General features: G+C 41.7%; 1 protein-coding gene across 1 annotated transcript in view; it reads left to right on the top strand.

The window, feature by feature from the left end:
* zgc:92360 (uncharacterized protein LOC436988 homolog) overlaps window positions 1-25,338 on the top strand; it is a 36,065-nt gene that overhangs the window by 4,874 nt on the left and 5,853 nt on the right. The window contains exons 3-9 of the mRNA XM_050044632.1: window positions 2,743-2,834; window positions 11,230-11,312; window positions 11,413-11,525; window positions 14,301-14,447; window positions 17,179-17,262; window positions 17,516-17,578; window positions 23,198-23,269. Coding sequence (XP_049900589.1) covers window positions 2,743-2,834; window positions 11,230-11,312; window positions 11,413-11,525; window positions 14,301-14,447; window positions 17,179-17,262; window positions 17,516-17,578; window positions 23,198-23,269 — 654 coding nt within the window. The remainder of the gene's footprint in view (window positions 1-2,742; window positions 2,835-11,229; window positions 11,313-11,412; window positions 11,526-14,300; window positions 14,448-17,178; window positions 17,263-17,515; window positions 17,579-23,197; window positions 23,270-25,338) is intronic.

Genomic DNA, 25,338 nt, shown 5'->3' with positions numbered 1-25,338 from the left:
TCCCCTCAGTGCTATATATTTTAACGATGATCTATTTCAGGATGGGTTTTTTTCATGAATATCAAGCAGCTGAGATCCAAAGACAGAATTTCTTATTCCCCAACCACCCATAATTAAGCCCAGATAGATCCCTACAGTAATTTGGACTAAAATGGACTGAATAATAATGACACCTTTGTTGTTCTTCTTGCATTGTATCTTTTCAATGTGTTGGAGGGGTTGCTCTCACTGTATGGAACTGTGGCAGTTATTTGAAAAAGCTGGTTGGGTGCTGGATTACGGGGTACCAGGGTTGCTGCTACAAGCCATCTGGTCCCTGCATAACCAAAGTGAGAGACATACTCGGCGTAAAGTCAAACACGTTCTCGGGTAGGTGTTGGCCTCTGCCAGGGTTGTCCCTTCTCACAGATCCTGTCAGTGATAGTTATGGACAGGATCTCACGGCGCAGCCAGGGGGAGGATGGGGTCTGGTTTGGGGACCTCAGAATTGAATCTCTGCTTTATGCAGATGACGTGGTTCTGTTGGCTTCATCACACCGTGACCTCCAGCATATTCTGGGGTGGTTTGCAGCCGAGTGTGAAGCAGTTGGGATGACAGTCAGCACCTCCAGATCTGAGTAGTTCTCTGCCAGAAACCGATGGATTGCCCCCTCCGCATTGGGAGAGTTACTGCCTCAAGCAAGGGAGTTCAAGTATCTCGGGTCCTGTTCACAAGTGAGGGTAGAGTGGAGCATGAGATGGTGCGGCATCTGCAGTGATGTGGGTGTTGCGTCCGACAGTCGTGGTGAAGAGGGAGCTGAGCTGGAAGGCGAAGTCTTTGATTCACTGGTCCATCTACGTTCCAACCCTCACCTATGGTCATGAGCTCTGGGTATTGACCAAAAGAATGAGATTGTGGATACAAGCGACAGAAATGAGTTTCCTCTATGAGGTGTCTGGGCTCAGCCTTAGAGATGGGGTGAGGAGCTCGGACATCCAGAGGGAGGTCGAAGTAGAGCCGCTGCTCCTTCACGTTGAAAGGGGTCAGTTGAGGTGGTTCAGGCATCTGATCAGGATCCTCCTGGGCGCCTCCCATTAGAGGTGTTCCCGGCACGTCCCACTGGTAGGAGGCCCCGGGGCAGACCCAGGACCAGCTGGAGGGACTACATATCTTGTCTGGCCTGGAAATGCCTTGGGGTCCCCCAGGAGGAGCTGGAAAGTATTGCTGGGCAGAGGGATGCCTGGGATGCTTTGCCTGGCCTGCTGCCCCCCGTGACCCAGCCCTGGATAAGCTGATAAAATGGATGGATGGATGGGTGATGAACAGTTTGTTTCGTTAACATCCAGCTGCCACCCTCTAAAGTATTGATGTGTATCTCAAAATTTACAAAACTTCAGTATACTGACTTGTTATTAGGCTGAGCAATATGGAGAAAATCAAATATCATGATATATTTGACTGAATACCTCGACATCGTTATTGCGATAATATTGGGGGTTGACTGTTGATGCTTTCACAAATTGTTTACACAATGAGATTTTTGAAAAATAATCATCAGTAAAGTGGATATAATGACCAAGTGGGTGAAGGCAAATAATAAAACAGCTAAACAGTCGGTTCAGCCCAACTTGTAACATATGATCACAGTGGCAAAAATCGTGTTTGCTGCTTTGTTACTTATTTCCAGTCTGGTTTTTGTTGTCCTGTACCATGGTTACATAATAAGTCTAGTTTTGCTTCTCAGTGAATAATACTTGGCTGGAATAAATACTTCCTCAGCACTTCTATCACCAGCTAGGCTCTGAGATGTTGTGACACCCCACTTCTTGCCTTCCTTAAATAATATTTTATGAGCTTCCCCTAAATGGTGACTTTTTAGATTTAAGGACACTCCACTGACTAAAAATATGTCAGGCTCGGTGTGTCTGTAATATCTGTTCTCCTCTGGCATTAAGAAGAGAAATGTGCTGTCAGCCTCTTCTGTCTTCCAACAGAATGAAAAATATGGCTTAAATGACCCGTAAACACAGGAACAATAACAGCTGTCCAATGCTGAACGATTCTAAACAGGTTTTTTTGCCCTTACAAACCTCACAGTGTACGCTCAGGGAAGACCTGTATGATATTGTATTCTCTTTAAAGAAATAGTTTGACATTTTTCAAAATAAGCTTATTGACTTTCTCGCTGAGTTAGATGAGAAGATCAATACCACTCTTTTGTTAAGGTTAGTATTAAAGTTAAATGTTTTCCAAAGTTTTTAGATACTGTATCACATCATAAGTCCTGCGTCATAAAAGTGATTACAGTACATGGTATTTCAGGTCTAATGATGGATGACTGATCTTACTACAGTGCTGATTATAGAAAAGTACACTATTGACAGAATACTACAAAAAGTACCACTTAAAATGCAACCATCATGAAAGGAAAAAAGTTTTTATTTTTTTATTTTGGAGTTTTTATGGGGAAATAAATCACGTGCACATCAGGACATTGCATTCTTGCCCAGAACATTTCCCAGTGTTCCTGAAACCGGCACCAGATAATAAATGATGTTGGTACTTTGCACATCTTTATCTGAAAAACATTTGTTGCATTTATCATGTCAGCTCTCTGATTTATGTGTTTATTTTAACATTTTTAAGACTGTATTCCTGTTGAGTTCAGTCTTGTAACTGTGAAACTGGCTGGCAATGTTTCAAGGTGTCATTCGCCCTTGAATAATCTGTTTTATGTCATGTGTGTTTGTGTATTTTATTAGTTCATGGCTGAGAATGGTAATGAGCTGATGAAGAGTAAATATGAGGCTGCTGTTCCCGTCTACTACTACAAGCCAACCCACAAAGACTGCCAGTGAGTAACCTCAGCAATACACACACATAAAACATAACTGCTATCAAATGTACAATTTTTAAATGTCCTTTTTAAACATAGTTTTTAATTTAATTTTATTTTATGCTATATTGTCAACGGAGTGTTTTTGCATACAGAAATATACTGACAATGAGTTACACTTAAAGACCCCCTTCAATGAAAATCAAGTTTTGTTAACATGTTCATATTGTGTTCATACAAGACATATCATGAGCAAAGTAAGCGGTCAGTGCTGTGGCTGAGCATTTCTGCCTTGGAACTACAGTGTACCAATGACAATGTCAAAAAATCCGGTTCAGACTTCCAGGGTTTGTGACATCACAAAATGGAGGACCCAATCTCATCAAATTGTGGGGTGTCAGATGAAAAGCCAGGTGTGGCTACATATTGGTATTTTACAAGCTAGTTTTCAGTTTCACTTCAGCTTGTCAGAGCTGGCAAGTTTGTACAATGTTATCGAACATTAGCCATCAGGTGTTTGATAATGTAGTCAATCCAAAGGCTCTGGTTATCTATGCCTGATTATAAGCAGAGGTTTGTGTGTTTGATGAGCAGAATCAAAGGTGAGCGGGTACACTCGGGCTGCAGATGGGTTTAGTCATAAAGTGTATAAAAATAATTGATGTAGCTACTATGATGTCACCCACAGGTTTATGGGTGGCTGTTGTTAAGCAATGAATTTGGCATTTTTGCTGTCGCAATCTTGGATTTTTGCAGCTAGAAGTGAGCATATTTTGACAAGAGGGTGGAGCTAGGAAGGAAGGAGGGGTGGATCTGACTCATAGACTGTGATGGCATCACGAAGACAGCTTGTGACTCAAAAGTGGCCACGCCTAACTTTAAGCCATAACATTTAAATTGGTGAGTTGTATAAAAATTCCATCCCCCCCTGTACCAATCCGGTCGCACTCCGAAGTTGTCGACATCTGGTGCTTGGGCAGTGACTTCCAGCGTCAGCCACTGATGAAAAAAGCTGTCCTTTCACGTCGGCATGATACTTGGCCAGTCGCCGTTATTGTTTTACGGCGCCTGCTGGCAGGACAATATGAAAGATAAGGAGGTGGAAGTTCGAGTAGGGTGGGCAGGAGGGCTGGTTGATTGGTTGAATGACCACCCACTTTCACCGGTATCAGCCAGGTGATTGCCTCCAGTAAAAAACTATTCGGACGGGATTAGTTTTACATAGGGATGTGGACTAATGTCAGTTTACTACAGGATGTCTGTAATATAAATGTTCGATTTGCACAGGACAAGAAATCTCCGTAATTCTACCAGAGATGGGAGTGGTTTGCGCCCTGGTGTCACCTCCCTGACGGCATGTGCATGCTACGTTGCTTCCTGTAAGCATCACATGAAGGATAATAATAAGTAATGATTAACCCAATATGAAATATTGCCCATGATCAGGATTGTGTGTACACAGTTAGCAATATGGATTTATATTCGGCCTACCTAACACAACCAGAAATCTCATGGCTCTGAAAAGTGCTTTCTTCTCGACCTTTTTGATTGGTCTCCCACGTAGGGCTATGCCATCATTAGAAGAATGTCCACTATCATGACTGCCGACAACACCGAATGCTTCTTCAAGCGCCTCCATCATCGAAAAAACACGGAAAGCTAGTTGTAAATGCGTAAAAATGGTTTTAAACAGGACGTGACGAAATATTTACATACATTTTTATAGAGGATCGCGTTCGCACGTGATTAATGTTACCCGAGGTATTTTCTCCGGACCATTTTACAGAAGGTAAAAGTCGCCGTAATTTTTACTGACATTATCCGTAATGATTACAGACATGGCACGTTTGGACGGGACTAAAATCCCTGTTAATAATGACTTTACCCCACGTCTCCACGTTTACCTAATCTCGTCCGAATAGGGCTTAAGATTGTAAAGCCAAATCCTGTTCTTTTTCCTAAACCCAACCACGTGCCTGTGTTGGCTAAACATAACCATGTGCGTTTGTCGTCAAAGGACAATAACATCAATTCACGGTGTTGTACCAACGTAGTACTTTTAAAAAAAAATATATATATATTAAGAGACTGTATTCAAACGGTGCATTTCCTGTGAAAATGGAAGTGTATTTTGAAATAAGACAATGCATGTAACAAGCAGAACTTGATACGGCGTCCCAGAATGTCAACAACCAACGCACCCAGGGTACCTTACACATCGTATCTCGACGTGGAAAGTCCATGACCAAAAGTCAATATGTGATGAGGTTTGAGAGCGAATGTGTCTGTACAGTTGTCATGAACGGGTAAATAAGCTATAGACCCCAAACTGTTTTTTGCACCACATTCTAAACAACGTTGGGCACTTTATCATGGGGGTCTTATTGGCTTCTGGAGCCAGCCTCAAGTGGCCATTAGAGGAACTGCAGTTTTTTGCACTTCTGTGTTGGCTTTTTTTTTTTTTTTTTTTTTTTTTTTTTTTCTCAGCCCTCGAGTTTAGTGCTTGGGTTCAATTAATACCAGGAGTGGAACTTTAAGAGTGAACTAGGAGGGAGAAGCACTTCCATATCCTGTAACACACTTTTCTTTGCCCTGATGGTACTCATCAGTTCTGATCTTGACTGATTTTTGTTTTAACATTTGAGTAAAACTTTATTAATATAAGATTTTAAAAGTTCCCTTCATCAAATGATGGTTTCACAGGGAAGCTGACTTTCTAACAATGTAATGTTCTCATTTACCTTTGACGGTTGTGTTTCTGAGCTTGCAGGGCTGAAAGCTCTGTCCTTCTCACAGCAGCTGGAAATCACACAATGCCTTTAGAAACCATTCAGCTCCCCATGTACTTGCCTTTAAAATGTTTCAGAGTGAAAGACAGACATAATCGGCCCCTGTGACAGCACTCTACTGGAGCACCTTTTGGCAGCGACTCACATGTTCTTGGATATGTCTCTATTGTGTGATTTTCCGCTTATCCACCAAACTGATTTGCTCAAGCTTGGTCAAGTTGTAGAGGGTGTGTCTGTGGAAAGGTTGCTCCCTCAAAGTCATTCCAAAGATTATAAATGGGATTCAAGTCTGGGCCTTGACTCTGCCATTCAAGACATTTTTGGCATTCTGACTCTGACGTGACTCCAGTAGACCGGCACCATGACAGTAAAACTGATAATAGGGATTATACTGCTGGATGTTGTTATTACAGGCATCATCATCGTGGTGAATCGCTGCTGTAGTCCTATTGTGACACTGATTCTGGCTGTCGGTCAACGTTGGGCCATTGGTAAACATCCGTCGCCTTTGTCGCTGTGGTGTTCACTGCACCAGTGGCCCTCATTGGTGGTAGTTGCCTTTTTTGTAGTTGGCATTGGAAACTGCGGAGCCTGTCAGTGAATTAAATCCCTCTGATTGGTAGTTCAGTTCAGCGCAGGGAAGAGAAACGGAAGTGAAGAGAGTAAACAAAGAGCTAAAGTCAAGAGGGAGTGAGACCAAACAAACTTGTAATGCAAGATAAGATTTTTTCTCTTTAGCCATTAAGCTTTTCTGCAGGAATGTTTCTTGATGGTTTGTGTTATTGTTCACTGGCGCATGGTAAATGTGCTTTGTTCCTTCAACATGGGATTGTGTTGTTATGGTGCGTTCGTTTTGTACTCGGAGGTCGGAAAATCCCAGTTCCCAGTCGGAAGTTTAAACTCGAACACACCCTGAGATTGGATTTCCAACTCAGAAACTTGGAGCAACAGCATCAACCCCGACTTACGAATTCAAGATGGCTGCCAGTCACATACATAGTGAGTAAACACTCTGCTAAAGTACTGTTTATAGCAATTTTATCTTATTTGTTTTACATTAGGTCAGCCTCATCTGCGGTGTTCATCAGTTGGAGTGCATGATGAGTTTGAAGCTGTCTATACTCCGACATTGCAAGGGCACCAAAGGCCTTATTGCGGGCGTCCATGTTTTTTTCCGACTTCCAACTAGAATGCAAAAACTGTTGTCAACTTGGAGGTGACGTCATTCCTACTTCCGACTTCCGACCTCCAAGTACAAAACGAAGGCAGCATTAATGTGCTAACTGTCAAGATGGTCTTCTGGTTTCCCTTTTTGAATGACAATTACAGGCTACTGCCGCCTGCTGGTGTGGAGATTTATTTCCTCGTATGCAAGTGCAAACATATATGTTGGCCACTGGCTAAAGTCTTTGCTGTGTGTTCATGTGCAATGTTGTGGCCAAAACAAAGGTGACCTGAGGCGACAGTTAATCCTTAATTCACCAAGTTAGATTTGAACTGCTCTGTCGCTGCGTGTCTGCTGTTTACAGTCCGGTCACGTTATCCCCACCTCCCACCACCTGGAGTCGCGGTGTCTGTCAGATCAGCTGGCTGTTCCACCAGTAGAGACCTAACCTCTTGTGGCGTGTTATGTGCACTACATAGCCTACAATGAATTTAATAGCGAGAGAAGCACCTGTATGTTTGACTGTATTAAAAATCATTCCGTCAGGATTTATGAATACCTGAGAATACCATATTACCACCCAAGCCTGGTAATTAGTATCCACATACATGCATATAAAAAGTATAAAAGAAGGTATATGAAAATGATTGTAGACAATAGACACTGCCCAACCTTAATTGTTCCTGTATGTGTGTGTTGGCAGATCACCCACTGTCTTTAATCACCTGCAGTTTGAGGATCTTAAACATTTCAGACTCCTCTCCACTGTGAAATAAGTATTCTTGACAGAGAACATTGCCTTGTTCTCAGCCTGAACACAAACGCTAACCATTTCTCATTAAGAGCCAGTTTCTCTACCCTTATACTTTTTCTTCTGGGCTCTAACAACTTTTGCATCGTCTGTTAAACGTCGTCTGTTTCATACTTTCTTCTATGATGCCTTCTTGCTGCTCCGTCTGATCTCTGCCCACTCATGAAGTGATCATGACATTTTACAATGAAAACGTGATCTGATTTTGTAATATTACTTCTAAATGACTCAGTCCTGAGAGTTAGCCTTTTGGCATTGGGTGTGTGAACCGGCATTCGTGTTTGCAGCTTGTGAGGGCATGATTCTTTGAGACATTCATTTTTTGTGCCACATCATCCCTTGTAGTTGTATTAGAGTCGCTGTCAATCATCCACAAACAATAGACACTGATTTAATGAATAGGTTACTTTATTACATACACTTATAACTGCAGCGAAGTAGAGCTGGGGACAAAAATGGCACAAGTTTATGGCATTTTACATTGTATAAATTATCCCAGTGGCTAGCAGACTTTTCCTCTGCTCATAAGAAGCTGGGGACAACAGCAACATTTAACAAAGGTGACGTTATAAAATCAGCTCCATTAGGAGGTGCATGTCAGGCTACGGCGAAGGGTACAGTGTAAGCTCCATGGCGACGCAGAGCCTAAGCCTTACAGAAGTATAAATCCCGCATGAGAAGATCCATCTCTGGCGCAGCTCAGCGTGGCACGGTGCGTCTAAACTGGTAATGGAAACACAAATCGGTGCAGTATGGCTTTACTTGGCGCGGCCAAAAGTGACAGTGGAAAAGGCCCATAGTATTGTACGTGTGCTACTGCGGTAATTTCATTAATCTCACAGAGTGATTTAGCGTAGCATGTGCAATTTATAGACTGATGTCTGATGATTTATAATCCTTCTAAAACAACTTTATGTGATCGTAAAAAGCAGTTTGCGTTTTGCTGCTGACGAAAGAGAAGAATAAAACCAACCAACGCAATTTTGAAAACCATTTCTGAAGCAGTTTTGTCAACTGTCTTTGCTGCAGACCTGTCTATAGGTCGCCTCCACATTACCTGTAGACACACTTTGACGGTCTTGTCGTGTGTGTTCCTGTCGCTGCACCGGGCACTACCCAGTCAGGAATGTTTGGAATTCTGTGTATGTGAAGCGAGGAATTTTCATGAAAAGAGCAAACCCAAATTATACACAAGCTGCTACAGTCAAGTCCAAACCCTCTGGCTGACAATGTCTTTGCTCGACCGAAAAATGTAGTGTGTGTGTTCAATAGAAGGATCTGTAAAAATTTGCCTGAGGGCATCTCAAATTTCCACGCCCTTCTCTCCTCACACACGCACACACATTTATACACACATGTAGTTCATTGTTCGATCGTTAATAATAAAGAGTGGTGCAGAGGAAGGCGGGTAGGAGAGAGGGAGGAAACACTTCACCTCTTACTCACCTCTCACAGCTGAATCAGCTGGATTCAACTTGACCCATTAGATTTTTATTGGCCTCTGTCTTCACAGAGTTACACACACACACACACACACACACACACACACACACACACACACAAAACAGGACAAGTGAACTGTAGACAAAGATTTCTTTACACAGTGTTTTGACTCTGAGCCAAGTTTTCTGTCATTTAAGGGTAGAGTTTCAAACAAACTAGTTTCTAATATGTTAGCTTTCATTCTAGAGCTTCTGTCAGGTATTGGGTTATCCAGGACAGATATTTTCCCCCATATTTTCCTCTTCACAAAATATCTCTGTCCACCCCAGAACGCTTGTCTTTGGCAGTCTCTGAAAGTGTTCAGGCTAACAACATCTTTTTCAAGGCAGCAATCATCACCATTGATTCTGCTTCAATATAAGATCAAAGGATCTCGCTCAAAGGTACGAGTGATGCTCTGGACATGCCACTTTTTCTTAAACTTCTCATCGGCAACAATCCCACTCTCAACATTGTCCTGCTGATTCGACTGGGCCTGATCCAAAACCATTGCCTCTGGGTGACTTTACACCTTGTATCTAAGGGGGACCAAAGAGCAGAAGAGATGGCTCCATTTGTCCACGATGTGGTGCAACAATAGAGACTTTAAGTACAAAGTAATTATTAGTCCAAGCAGTGCAAACAAAATTTAAACAAACTGGCAGTCTGCCATTGTTGTTGATTCTGGCGCATGCTAATTATACAAAGCAATGATGGGCATCCATGAATAAAGGAGATGACATCAGTAGCTATGTTTCCATCCAAAGGTGATTCGAATCATTGGGAAATGCGCATTAAAAGAAATACGAATCCTGAGTTTTTCCATTTAATGTACGGACTTTGGTGAAAAAGTTTTCCGCAGAACCGGAAACAAAACAAGTCTCGCATTCTTCTTCTTCTACTTTTTCTGGTGGTTGGCAACCAGCTTGTAAATGCATTACCGCCTTCCCGACCCGGACTGTGGATATCACCATGGAGAGAGGTGCGCTACGTCAGACTTAATTCAAACATAACTGTTTCCATCCCCATTTTGCGAATCAACATTTTTTCGAATCAACCAAAACCCGGCTAAAGTGAGCGTATTTTAGTTTGTGCGAATCAGGGGATTTTAATTCGAATTTTGCCGTTTCCATCATAATTTTCCGATGCGATACTTCTAGGGAAACATGGCTACTGTTTCCCAAATGATCTGTTTTACATATCCACACGGATACAAAGTAACCAGATTTTTGAAAAAATCTGCTCCTTAAAAGTTGTTTTATTTTAAAACTTCATTTGTGGACGAGAGGCCAAAGTGCTAAGTTTTCAAAAATATCTGTAGTATGTATTTTTAGCTTTGCTAGCTAGCTAGTTAAACAGCCAATAGCAAATGTTATGGAAAAGTAGGAATATTTTCAGGCATTTTGTGGTACATATATTACCAAATATATTTCCAAACATACATATTTTTGAATTGTGTTTTGAAATTTAAAATTGTCTAACTTCAAATCCCCATTGTTGGCTGTTAGCTCAGCAACTGGGCTGGCTAACAAGGCTAGCTAACTTGACAATAACCAAGAAAATGCAAAGCCGTAAACACAAGGTTCAGTCTGTCAGCCTATATGTACATTGAATGAGTATGTTTGACGTTTCATTGTTTCACACAACAGTTGTTTCTAAACTTATGAAATGTTTAAAAAGCTTTATAGTTTTTATTGCACGGGGTGGCAGGAGCTCAGTTCATAGGGACTTGGGTTGGGAACCAGAAGGTCACTGGCTCAAGTCCACGCCTGGACCAAACATGGAGTGTGGACTGGTAGCTGGAGAGGTGGCAGCCCATGCTCCTGGGCACAGCCAAAGTGCCCTTGAGCAAGGCACCGAACCCCCAACTGCCTTGGGCGCCCATCCATGGGCAGCCCCCACACTCAGACAACCCCCCAGGCAATGCACATATATGTCCTGTTTGTGCATAGTGTGTGTATATGACAACAGAAGGAATATTGAATTTCTCCTCAGGGATTAATGAAGTATATTTCCTTCTTCTCCTTGAAAATGAAAGCAAAGTAACCCATCTACTCTTCCTTTTATCTACCACAAAGTACACAAGAGGCATATACGACTGCTTTCAGCTGGTACTTGTTTTACAAGCTACCTCTGTTAACATAACATCTGTTTGTGTGTGTTCAGGACGTTGAGGGAGCAGTGGATTAGAGCAAAGTATGAGAGGAAGGAGTTCTCTGAGCCTGGGAAGAACTTTATATATGAGGAAGGTGAGTGTTTATGTACAACACAACACACACACACATATATATACATGCACATACAAAAATTCACTCATGCTAACGAATGACCTTTGCTGATTTCCTGCAGGAGCTAAAGATGGCTTGTTGATGAAGAGGGGGCGGGACAATGGGCAGTTCCTCAGCAGGCGTTTTGTCCTCTCAGAGAGGGAGGGGACTTTGAAGTATTTCACCAAATATGACGTAAGCAGCAGCTTTTAAGTAGACTTTGAGTGGCCACATGCAGCTAAACACTCTCTTAACCTACACAAAACCATGACCGCAAGACAGCAGTAACCCACTGTAATTAGACAACGTCCTAGTTAGTGTCGTTTGAAGGCAGTAGTTCTCTTTCAGCACATGTGCAACACCCACACACACATATGCAACCACAACACAAATATCTTAATTAGAGAGCCCTTTCAAGAAATCAAATGTTCTGCAGACAACACCCCCGCTTTATGTGCTGCAGTATTTTTACACACAGCTTATAAGGCACTCATACATACCTACTAAAAGCCTCCGAAAAGTATCTCTACCTGCTCCCTCTGCTGCGTCTGAGCGTGCTCAGACAAGCTTAACCAGCAGTCTGTCCTCAGTCAGTGTGGCTGATTCACTAAGCTGTACACCACCCAAACCAATTAGGGCTGGAAGCACTGGGAGCTTTTTGTTTGTCACAGTAAACCAGCTCAAGGGAAGTGGGAATAATATATTTTAAAAATGGAGAAAAAAGACTGTCACTCTCCTTTTGTTCACATACAGTATGCCCTGACATGCAGATATTTTTTTATTATGTTTTTCCCCCCTCTTCTCCAGGACTGCTCCTCCTGTGAAATATTTCACTTCATATTCTCTTGGTGACTCTGCTACAGCACACAACTAAAAAACCATCCTCATACAGTCACAGCGTGATAAAAGTGAAAGTGGCGCTCAGGTGTTTCAGGTTTTTTCAGCCACTGAGCTGGTCGGGTTTCAGACGAGCAACAGTCTGACTTCTTGCTACTAAACAAATTTGTCTCACTTACACTTGCTATATTTGTCATGCTGGGAGAGCCGATACTCACAGTGACAGAAAAGTGTAAAATCTAATCAGTTGTCAGATCTCCAGTGTAAAAGCACGGGGCGTCTGCTTTCTGTTAAGGTCAAGGGCAGAGGGTACACACAGACACTGGTTCTGGTCCCATTTAAATTCAAGTCAGGACAGAATAAAGCACAGCTTCCACAAACAGTTTGGGCTGGGATTAGTGTCGGTCTGAGACACGATTGTTATCAGTGATGCAGACTGATGTGTAGATAATAGCTGTAGATATTATTTTCATGGTTAGGAAGAGCACAAAATGTGGCCTCACGCCTTGAAACCCTGCACACACCTTGACTCCATAACAATACTTTTTGTTCTGGTCAAGCACTGACAGCAGTAACACAAGTTTTTTTTATCCAGAAGTTTTTGTTTTGTTTAGTTTTTGTTTTATAATCCTGACTGGTCAAGAAAAAAAAAGAACCACAAGGTTTATTATTTTTTTATTTTACATTTCAGCATAGTTTCTTTGTTTTTATCCATTCATTGACTTTTTAAACAATTTACAAAACTATATTTAAAATAAAAAGCTATCAGGGTAAAATAAAAAGGTTAAAACAGATGAGTAATAGGGCAATATAGCACTAAAATAATATCACAATATTTCAGGGTATTTTGGCGAGAACAGTATTTGTGACGATATGACAAGTTGGTCTCATTTCTTTAGTTTGTGAACAACAACAGTAACTCAGAGTGAGATTCAGATTCTGTACACAATATTAATAGCTCAACAAAATAAAATCTACCACAAATTACACATTTAAACAGCTCCCAAATACAAAAATGTCCCCTGGGATCTATATATATAAATCAACAGGTGATTTCCTTCTTTTAGTATAATCTCAAATGATTGAGTTGTTTTTTTTCCACTTGGACCTTTATGCTCTGCCATTTCTCCTCTAATCATCACACTGTAACCTGTGACAGGCTGTTATGATACCACAACTATCACACATTCACATATATGGAGTTTTTTGTCGAGCCGCAAGCATCACATAGGTTTACATTACCAAAATCATTTGACGACACGACTCCTGTGTGCGCACGGCGAGAGAGGAGAGGGAGAGACGCTGTGCTGCTGCCAGAGGAGCCGCTGAAGGAGTTCCCTCTGAGCGGTAAGTCACTAAAAGAGTCTGAGAAGTCCGGGGCTGTTCATAGAACATTCAGGACGCCACAGTTTATTCCACACTACTGATATACAATGACCAGTCTTGGATTGATCCTAAATTCCCTGAAGAGAGGGCACGTCTGCAGTTGCAGTGTGTAGGCTCCATTTTGCTGACCCGTGCATTTGCAGGGCTGTTCATTGCAATTCAGGTGTTGAAGGTGGGAGGTGTGTCTGCAGCAGTGAGGCCACAGGGATACCCCCCAGAAAAACATAGCGACTTGCAGTATAAACTTGAAACAGAATAAGGTTTTAGGGAGATGTATTCTCATACCATTCATAAAACCAGCCATCAGACCAGAAGATGCTGGGACTCCACAGGAACAAGTAATACACTTTCTTTCTATTGTTAAATATTAGAGTGAGTCAAAGAAATAACAAGGTGTGTATTAGCAGCTTAAGCCCTACAAAGGAGTGCACTTGTTTTGTTTGTGTGTACGCTCAAGTGTGTCTTTTGTGACGGTACAGATAATACAGTCGTGTTAATCATCAGGAATTATACAGATCTTTTGGCCAACATAAACAAACTTAGGCCCACCGAAGACAAATACCCAGTCAATAAGATCAGGAGATTGGCTTTCTATAGTTCTTCTCTTACCTCCAGTCACCCACAGATGGGCCATTTAAGTGACACTCCGACACGGCCGCATGACCCTGTGGCTTTTCTCTTCAGTTTCTGATTTGGTTTGAATGCAGCCTAACACACACACACACTCCCTCTCCTCTTCTCCTGCAGGCTAAGGAGCCCAAAGCAATAATCAAGGTGGACACCATCAACGCAACCTTCCAGCCCGAGAAGATAGGAAACCCCAACGGCCTGCAGATCACCTACCTCAAAGACTACAGCACCCGCAACATCTTCGTCTACCATGACAACAGCAAGGTCTGTATCGCTGTACAGCGTGTGTGTGATCAGTGATCAGTGCATATGACAGAACCTGAAGAGATAGACAGAAAATGTTTACTGTTTCTAGTAAAGCGCAGGACTGTGAAATAATGACAGACTTTCCTTATAAGTTTTTTCCCTTCGCTGTTAACTGACTTAAATATGCAGCCTAACTTGGCCACCACAGGGGACATGTGTCATCCATCACACTGAGGGACAGGCATGTGTTGAAACTACCTGGTTTGTGTTGTTGTGGGCGCGTCTCCAAACCTTTTCAAATCATCTTTACCAATTTTTGCTGGCTGATGGAATCCATTAGCAGATGACATTCAAGCCCCACATCTGTCATTCTGTGTCGTTCATTAATACACATTGAAATACATGGAATAATTAGGTGTCAGCGTCAGGACGAGACGTGATTTGTGACGGTCTAGCATCGGAGACTTGAGAGTCCGCTGCAAAACAACATCAAAATCCTGAATGCATTTCTGATTTTCTGAAGCTGCACATTAATATTTCATTTTGACAGACATTAAAGAAACACTATATTTACATGCAGACTGAACAAGAACACAGTGTTAAGCAATATTTTGGCTGCTAATTTAAAGCACCCTGTAGTTAAACGGTGGTTTCAATAGAAAGACGTGTGATCTAGACAGATATGCTCCAACTCATATTTTCTTTGCAATCAGTGGAAGCAAAGGTCATAAATAGGTAACACATAAAAGCTGCTTTTAGCAACTATAAACAGGAAAAAATACTTAGAAATCACAATCAGTACTGATCTCAGCAAACATGAAGAGACTGAATTCAAAATCATTATTACAGTGGGATTGTTTTTAATAATTTTATGGCTGAAACCATGTCACCAAAAGTGTTGATAACACCAATGCACTATGAGATTTATTTTAGGGATGCACTGATAGGGATTTTTCAACCGATACAGACAACCAATAATTACCTGTTTCTCATGGCCGATAACCGATAATTTCACATTTGTGTAAAGTGTATAATCTGTAGTTTATGTACGCCTGAGGGTAAGAAAGGCTGAGATGTAGTGAGAAAATATGGATGATTTAATATTCCATAGCTCTAACCAGGGACTGACCGATAAGGCTTTTTCAGACCAGATGCCGATACCGATTATTATGAAACAGAGATACCGATAGCCAATATTTACAACCGATATATGTCTGCTGTAAACCCACCCACCCACTCACACACACACACACTCACACTTAGACACACACATAAATTCAGGGACTGTACAGGTAAGGACTAAACAGTAGCAGGCCATTATAACAACGCTCATAAAAATGGTAACTGAGGAAACGCTATCATGAGTAAGGAAACACCAGAGGCGGGATAAAAACTCAGAATAAAGAAAGACATTTTCAATAAATAGGAAAATAAATAAGTTAAAAATAAATAAGTAAGGAAGTTGAAGAATATTACAGCTAAATAAAAACAGATTAATAAAAATCAATAAATAAATACACAATAACCATAAATACAAAATTTAAAAAACAAAATGAAAATCAATAAAAAATAAATAAATAAGTAAATAAAATAAAGGAGAGCTCAATTAAAAGCCAGGCTAAAAAGGTAGGTCTTGAGTTTGCTTTTAAGAGCCTAGAGTGGTACGTGCAGGCAGTGAGAAGCACACCAGGGGCAAAATAGTGCAGCTAAGGAAAACAAAACTTTATATCGGCATATTGGTGGAAAAAATCACTGATACCGATAACCTTAAAAATTCATAATATCGGCCCCGATAATCGGCCGGGCCGATTATCTGTCGACCCATAGCTTTAACCCTAACCAAATCAATGTGACATCACTGTTGTTAACACAACAAAAACAAAGAACAGTTCTGACTCTTTAATACCTGCCGACATTAGGCTGTGGAAAAGAGACACTACACTACAGATGAACATCATAAATACAAGGAGGAAAGTAAAATGACTTTTAATAAGTATTAAATTTATAGTTAATGGTAGGAGAGATGATGAAGCCCAGTGTTACTGTGTAAAACTACACTGCAGAGTGAAGTCTCTACTAACAGAGACAAACACTGACAGCTGACTTATATGGCGCCGTCTCACTGTCCCACGATAGATAACCCTTCAACTACCAAGCAGAATAGCGATGAGCGTTGATTCACCTCACACATCAACACTCAACTCAGAAAAGCAAGCGGCTGTGTCTCTCACACACACGCAGCCAGACGCTCCAGACTGGGTTGCCAGGTAACAATACAAGTAATTGCTAACTGTATTATTAGGTTAATAATAAATTTGATCAGAGTCAAGCCTTTTAAGAGCTTGGAGTTGGATGTAAGCCGCTGCTGCTAATTAGCTCGTGCTAACACTCTGGAGACGGTCCTTCAGTGCGGTGTCTAACCTGTTGGAAGGTCAAAGATCAGACGCACGACACAATCCTGTCGTCTTGCTCTGGAACTGTGAAAGACGTCCTCACCGCGACATGTTTTGCTCTCTTCTCTTCTTCTCTGTGTTTATTTGCAGCTCGCAAACCAAGTTAAAAGGCACATGTACCGCCCCTCACTGTGATAAGTGATAACATGTTTGGCCGTGTCATAGCTGTATTACCTGCAGACACTTCACACAAACCCCTGTATTCCCTGTCTTTCTAAACAATGGAGGGAAAAACAAATCATCACAGAAGACTCTGTTTCCTCACTCCTGTCTTCACCTCTCTCTGTCTTCATTAGGAGATCGTAGACTGGTTTAATACGATTCGTGCAGTTCAGCTTCACTATTTAAAGGTGGCCTTTCCTGGGGCTACAGATGCTGAGGTGAGCACACACGAACGCACAAAAAACTCACACAAAAACTTAAGGTATTTGAAAAATGCCTACAACAATTTCTGGTATTAAAATGATAATTACACTGATTTTATGCCTGCTAGTGAGAAACTAACACTGAGATGGTAAGAACATTGTTGCTGTATTCATTACTTACTGTACATGTTGCGCACTACTTTTTCCAAAATGGACATTTAGCTCTGAAACCCTTTGTATTCTCACACGCTCACCTTGCTGTTTCCAGCTGGTACCCAAACTTACCCGTAACTTTCTGAAGGAAGGATACATGGAAAAGACAGGTCCCAGGGTAAGTTACACATACACACACACACACACACACACACACACACACACACACACACACAAATACATACTCACTACAGACTTGTATCTGAAAACATTTACACTAGTGGTTCCCAACTGGTGGGTCACAGGTCCATTCTGAGTGGAATAGATGTCTTTATAAATCAGGGGTATGGAGGTATTAATTACCAATAACCAGACCTCCCTTGGAAGAACAGAACTAATCACAGCATATTTGTCAATTGAGTCAATATAAAACCCTGTTCCAATACCTGAGGGGGCTCTATGATTTGTGGTAATTATAAAGAGTAGTAGTAATTACAGGGAAATGTCCACATGTACCTTTTTTAAAGTAGAAATCCAAGTTAAAATTGCCAACCATGTTTTCCTAGAGACATAATTATACCCCTGCACTGAATCATATTACTCATTGCAGCAATAATTTAGCTTTATAATGTGATTATGTGTATGAGGAAAAGGGGGAAAGTTACCCACATAGAATTAAAAAGGAAAAAACTGAAACTTATGCAGTTGTGTACAGGGTTACCACCCAGTAGTCGACCAAATGTTAGTTGACCAGAAAGGTCATTAGTCGACAAGAAAAAAAAAAAAAAAAGCTTCACCCTGTCAAAATAACTCAAACCTATATGACTGGACCATGTGGGAATTTAATTTGAAAGGACAGACACAGGAAGTGGCCACGCTCAGCAGTCAGACAGGAGTCAGGTTAATTTCCAGGGCTGGTACCTGCGGTTATTCCACAGGCTAGTTAATAACATGTCGGGCAGGAAATCCAAAGTGTGGGATCATTTTGAGAAGGTGAAGGACGAACCCAAGGTGATATGTAAACTCATCTTCATTGGTCGACTACAAACATGACGTATCATCTGAAACATGGAAGTAGCTACATGCCCATTAGCCCACAGCGTCATTAACAGGCGGCTCGCTCAGTGTGTGACGTGCACTTGTAGATAAAATATAGGCCTATATTAATGAAGGTTCATTAGTACGGTTTTGTATTTCTCTGTAATGTAGCACAGTGTTAACAATGTTACTGATACTATTCTTTCTCACACCTTCAACTCAAACCACCAAAATATATCATTTAATAATTAAATTAATATCATAAACATGCAGGCGACAAGATGCCAAACGGCACTAAATGACGACTATTGGTCGACTAGGAAAGTTCTTAGTCAGGTGCAGCACTAATTGTGTATTGGTCACTAGTGATTTAATTCTCCTGTGCAAATGTGTTTCTCATAAAACAGACACCTCAAGAATTACATGAGGTTCCTGGATTATAACCGTCATTAGTAAACAGAGCTTGACTTTTCTATGATGGACTGCTGTCCAGTTGCTGTTATTCTGTACACATGATATGCATGTTTAACCTTCATCCTACCGGCATATTTAACATACAAGGACTACCAACTGACCTCCCCGAGGACCCCAAGAATAAACTACTGTAAGAAACAGCGATCAAAGCAAAACTCATTTCTTCTCAAAACATTACAAAACTGGATCACAAAACGGGCCACGGAAAGCTGAGCCTGGTGGAATTGTCCCTCTCGCTTTCCTTACAGTCAAGATGGGGATGAAGATAACATAAAAGGGGCTCAATTTATCTCCCTTAACTGTAGTGGATCGTAACAAATCTGGAATTAATCTGCAGATGCTCCGGTTCAAAATAAGACCAAACTTATTTATGGATGTAAATTTTTTGAGCCACAGTGAAGGCCAAAATGTGGCCTGCAACAGACTAGATAAGGCTTGTAGCTTTTAGCCAAGGCCTATTTATGGAAAACTCACAGCCCCTACAGGCTGGTTAAGAGGCATGAGAAGTCAGCAGTCACTGATGGAAATAACCACAAGAGGTCCTTGAGGATACGGTCATAAATGTGCACACAAAATATTAGGCTGATTGGTCCAGTAGTTTGGTAGATTAGGTGCAGACAGACTGATACACAAACACACGCAAGCAAACACGTGATCCCCTCCATCATGAGATGAGGTCATCATGAACAAACTGATTGACAGTCGAGGAAAATTGTAATAGAATAAAGCATCCGTGAGATATGAAACTTTGGGGTCTGAGGGTACTTCAGTCGGTAGGGTGAGGGAAAATGTAGTCTTGATTACACACTAACACATACAGACAATTGAGACGTTTTAAATGTCTAAACCAGGCTTGATCCTGAATTGAATTTTAGACTAAATTTTAATTTAGCTAGTTGGACACAGCTCCCTCCTCAAATCTCCTCCTGTGATTCCAGCTCCCACTCCCCCTGCTTTAATTGAATAGGAGCTGAACTAAGAGGTTAACTAGCCCAGCTGTCAGCGTAGCAGCTTTCTACTGCTTCCTGACAGGCTGACTGACAGCTGAGAAGACCTACCTGCCTGCCTCGCCGTCCGTCTGTCAGTCTGTCGAAGAGGGAATAAAAGGCTTCCAGCTGAGGATCAACATAATCCTGAAGTGTCAAACTCTCAAATATACACACAAACACCAGCATATGTCGGAATGAAGCAAACACACAAAGAGATATTGGCACATATTCACGCAGTAATGCACAGTACACCGAAACTTTTATATTAGCATATGCGAACACAGGCAGGTGCTTTCACACACAGGATTCAGACTCAAGCACCTGTGCAGGAAACACTAAGCACCCGATCCTCAGCGACACAACCGGTTCTGTATTGAGCCAGACACAGACTCTCAGTTTAATCTCCGTCTGTCAGGCTGAGAGATGAAAGGACTCACTAACTTGCTGCTTTGGGCTGATTTGCTAAATGGATGCCATTATTCATTTCCTTCACGCACGTGTGAGACATATTTGCGGAGGGAGTCACTGGCGAATTGAGAAGGGAAAAGGCGGTTGTTTAGGCTTATGCCACAGTGAGAAAATCAAACACTTTTATGAGGACAGTTTGGCAGCAGTCAGGGACATGAGCGTCCTCGTTATCTGAAGCTCGGCTCACTGACAAGAGCTTAGGCTGCTTGTGCACTTCAGTAAACTCTCTGCTTCATATTCTTCGATAGCTGCTTTGAGCGTGGATTTGGATCTGCCGCAGTGATGTAAACTTTCAACCGTGACAACAAGTTTGACTTTTCAAAATCAGTATATATCAGAGTGTTCTGACAGTGGCTCTATGGACATTTAGACGGGGCTGCCAAGGAGAAAACCAGTTTTGGTATTAAGAACAGAAAAACCATTTCAAATCAAACAAGGAAGAGTGCTTTTATATCACTGCCTTTAATACCTGAGATCAGGTTTAATGCACCTTCAAGGTCGAAGAACATTTACCAAAGAATGTGACACTTCCATTTCATAAAAAGGGAAGTATTCTTGACAAAGTGGTTGAATTAGGCTGCAAAGACATTTTGATCAGTCAAGCAAAACATAAATAAAACACCAGCAGCGCACACTCATCTGCAGTTCTCTGAGTTCCCATGAATTTTTAATGTTTTAGAATTGTTGCTGGTACAAAAATGCCCTTTTTTGACTTTGACTTTCAGTGCTGGAACAATTAGTCTCCACTGACGAACAGCTAGAAATGAATTGATTTTACTTTTTTGAGAAGTTATAGGCTAAAATTGGGATACTGAATTTGCTTTGTCTGGGAGGCCTTTTACAAAATGACAGAAGGCAAACAGACATTAATTTATTTAACAGATTTATCAGTGTATATATATTATATATATATAATAAAAGAAAGCATTGGAGACGGGGTTCCGATCACTCCTATGAAAGTTGCTTGGTGACGTGAAGCTAAAAAAGTTCAACTGTTGAGACTGTGGAGATTGGCACTGCTTCCGCTCTGTGTGGCCCATAGAGCAGGCGCACTAGAGACTTCCACTGGCCAAACCCACCAACCTCCGGTTTTGCGCTGTGCTAACTTGAGTGGGAATAAAATGATTCAATCGTACAGCTCTTCTAGACTTTCAAAATGTCATCAGACTAATTGGATCAAATTCTGAAAGTGAAGCGAGTCATTTTGCGAGAGTTGTGACATAAAAAAAAAAAAATTGTATCCACTAAAGGCCTAAACATACTCGGGCAGAACGTATGCGGAGCGGACTCTGCGGATGTCCGCCCGGACTAAAAGCGGAAGTCCGCAAGCCCTGTGCTCATTTTACGACTGCGCAGACGCTGCTCCGCGCACCAATGTCACACAAAAGACTGCTCGGCATGTATTTTTCACATCGCGGGGATTTTTCACGGACATTTTTACAGGAAACTACAACGCGGAAGTGTGCTCGAGTATGGAAGCCCGAATGACTGCGGACATTCTTTGCGGAGTCTGCTCCGCTTATAGTATGCCCGAGTCTGTGAGCACCTTAATTCACAGATGTCTCTTTCGCGATGTAAGTCTATGGGAAAAGTTGTTTTGGGCCACATGGCATCACATGAGAGAAAATTTGCTTTAAGCCCAGCACACTTCCTGGGTGCCTGCGCATGGGCCGGACCCTGCTGGGGGGGAGAGGGGGATCTTCTTCAGTGTACATTCAAAGCACCAAAAATCCCCAGCATGATATCAGTTTATTTTCATTGTTCATTCATTCATTCATTTTCCATAACCGCTTATCCTGTTCGGGGTCGGGGGGGCTGGAGCCTATCCCAGCTGACATTGAGCGAGAGGCAGGGTTCACCCTGGACAGGTCACCAGACTATCACAGGGCTGACACATAGAGACAGACAACCATTCACACTCACATTCACACCTACGGACAATTTAGAGTCACCAGTTAACCTGCATGTCTTTGGACTGTGGGAGGAAGCCGGAGCACCTGGAGGAAACCCACAATGACATGGGGAGAACATCCAAACTCCGCACAGAAGGGCTTCCCCACCCTGGGGTTTGAACCTGGAACCCTCTTGCTGTTTTGCAACAATCCAACCACTGCACCACCGTTCATTGTGAGTTAGAAAATAGTCAGCGAGCCACCTGGTACCATATCGGACTGCAAGTTGAGCATCCCTGGGCTAAATGGTGATGTGCAAACATTGTTGCAGCGGCAGTTCATAAAAAACGGACTGTTTTGTCCAGGATTTATCCCCATAAAACTCATTTTTACACCCAGGAGCAATACAGTAGTGAACTCGCTTTGTCCTCTTCTGTCCTGTGGCTCATCACTCTCTATCTTTCACTCTTTCAGTCTTTTATATCTATTTCTTTCATTGTCTGTTGAAATCATCAAAGGCAACCAACCTGTGATGTCACAGGTTATGATAATGCAAAATGACAGCACTCTTGCAACTAAAGATATAATGCGGATTCTGTCTTTCTTTCACATTCTACATTTGTCATGTTTGTTATATAACTTGATTAGAGTGGAAATCCATTTAGTTAATTATGTTAACTTGATTGACTGCTTGGTATCCACTTAACCAATCGACAGTCTTAGATGAAGTATCGGGAAACTCTGATGCATGAATTCCTAGTACAGAACAATCAGTTTAAGAGCGTATGAGCATGAATCACATTCAATCTAGACACCAGACAGACACCACTATTGGTGCAAGGACAGAGCTGCTTTGTGTCTCTTTCAGTCTTTCTCTGTCTCGCTCACCTCATGTCTGATTGTCTCTGCCAACTTTTTTTTTTTTTGTCTTTGCAGCAAACGGAAGGCTTCAAGAAACGCTGGTTCACTCTGGACCAGAGGCGACTCATGTACTTCAAAGATCCGCTGGTACGGCATCTTTACACACACCTACACACATCGGGAAGACTTTATTCTAGGCATCAGTTTTTATTTTAAGGTCTTAGTTGATGCCTGAGTAAATACAGTCCAGCCTTGATGGAAATCCTGTGCTCTAAAAAGATATAAATGAACACCATGGAGAGTGGGAGGGTTTTTTTTCCCATAAAGTAAATTAGATTAAGTAGACGATGTTGGGGATATGAAGCTATGAGTCAGTGGGGAGTGATATAAGGTACTTTCATTCAAACGTAATGTTATTATACACGTGGCATTCATTGCCACGGCCTCACAGTATGGACTGCCTCAAAGTGCAGTGAAACACTACCCTGCAGAGTAGCTATATCCTGTAAGGTAGAGACATTGTGAAAGTGAGATTCAGTCATTGGATGATTAGAGCTTTTATCGCAGTAGTTATCACAGAGACTTGCCTCGGGGGGGGGGGGCTCAGATTGCCCAAGACTTGACTAAATACACATCAGATAGCCAAGCCAGATTAGCTCAGCATTGTTGCTGATGCAATAGCGCAGTGGAGAGGTGCAATAATTATAGGTGACCGAAACGTCCGACTAACCTCGAGAGTGTTAGACAAGAACAAGATGAAAGGAAGAGGAAGTCTAGTGAAGTAGAGTGTGGACTGGGAATTTGTGGAGGAAGCTCAAAGCAAGTGTAATTTGATCACTTGGATAGTGACTAAATTATGCATGTTTGATGTTGTGTATACAATGGTTCACTGTGTGTGTAAGTGCAGTTGATTCACACTTGTAGAATGAGATTTATCTGAGACGAACAAGTAGTGTCACCTTTCAGCAAAACAAAGAAAGTTAAAGAACTCAACTGTATCTTTTTAAAGGGTGTCATGCAACAGGTGCTTGTACAGTAAATGCTGAAGTGTCTTTGAGCTCTTCACATCATCTGTGAAGCGAGGCTAACAAAAAATATGTATGTATACGCATGTCAATACCCAAGTAAAAAGTCCTGACATTGATTTTGACTGAGAATGCATCATAATGCACGTTGATAACTTAGCCTGTTCTAACTGCTTGGCAAATAAACTCAGACAGGACAATTAGTGCTTCTCTCTGTGATGCTGTCCTTAGCACAACATAAATGCTAATGTCAGCATGCTAACATGCTGATGGGTTGCTACTCAGCCCCTTCTTTATGCCGCCTTTGCATTTTTACACTTTGCTCTGGTGTGAGATTTTAAAGAGCATCCTGGTATCATAGAACCAAAAGAGGTATGACAGGCATGACGTTTAAGACGACAGTGGCGGCCTCTAATGTGACATATAACACACGTGTTGGCAGCACTTTATAAACAATAACAATGGCATAAACATGGCAATAACAGTCATTTCGTAATCTGCTCAGATGGTCGAAACCCCCAGACCTCATTGTTTCTCCAATTTGTGGACATTTTTCGACCACTGCTCTTCTTTGAGTTAGCTGCTAACTGCTATTAGCTGCTTTTTAAATTTCCCGTGGTGGGTCACATGCATAACACATTGTTAAAACGTTTTGTTTTAAACCCGTCCTGTCAATGATCCTGTCCTGCCTGCTGTCCTTTTTATACAGACATCATTTCGGCGCTGTTACTACCTCCTGAGGTGGCTTAAAGGCGAGACGACTCTGCCCCCCATTCTGCGATCATACTGTATATAAAGAACAGCAAGGCGGCATAACAGCGCAATATTCCCACTTGAACAGGCAGTGTTAAAAGGCCTGTTGACAATACTAACATGCTGATGTGACAGGTATAAAATTTACTGTCCTCACCATTTTAGTTTGGGATGCTAGCATGCTGTATCAGGTAAATAGCAGTAAATGCAAAGTATATTTTAGGCTGAGGGGAATGTTTGTTTTGTAGATATTTGGTGATCAAAAGAAGTATTGGATATATTAAAATTTTGACCTAAGGATGGCAATTGATGAAAAGTTAAAGGTTAAGTGTGAAAGATTTAGGGGGATTTAGTGGCATCTGGTGGTGAGGATTGCAAATTGCAACCAGCTGAATCTTCTCCCAGTTAGATTTCCTTCAGTGTTCATTGTTCAGGAGG

Source organism: Epinephelus moara, chromosome 5 (genome assembly GCF_006386435.1).
Source record: "Epinephelus moara isolate mb chromosome 5, YSFRI_EMoa_1.0, whole genome shotgun sequence".
In the NCBI taxonomy this organism is placed as follows: domain Eukaryota; kingdom Metazoa; phylum Chordata; class Actinopteri; order Perciformes; family Serranidae; genus Epinephelus; species Epinephelus moara.
This window is presented reverse-complemented; position numbering and strand designations above follow the sequence as displayed.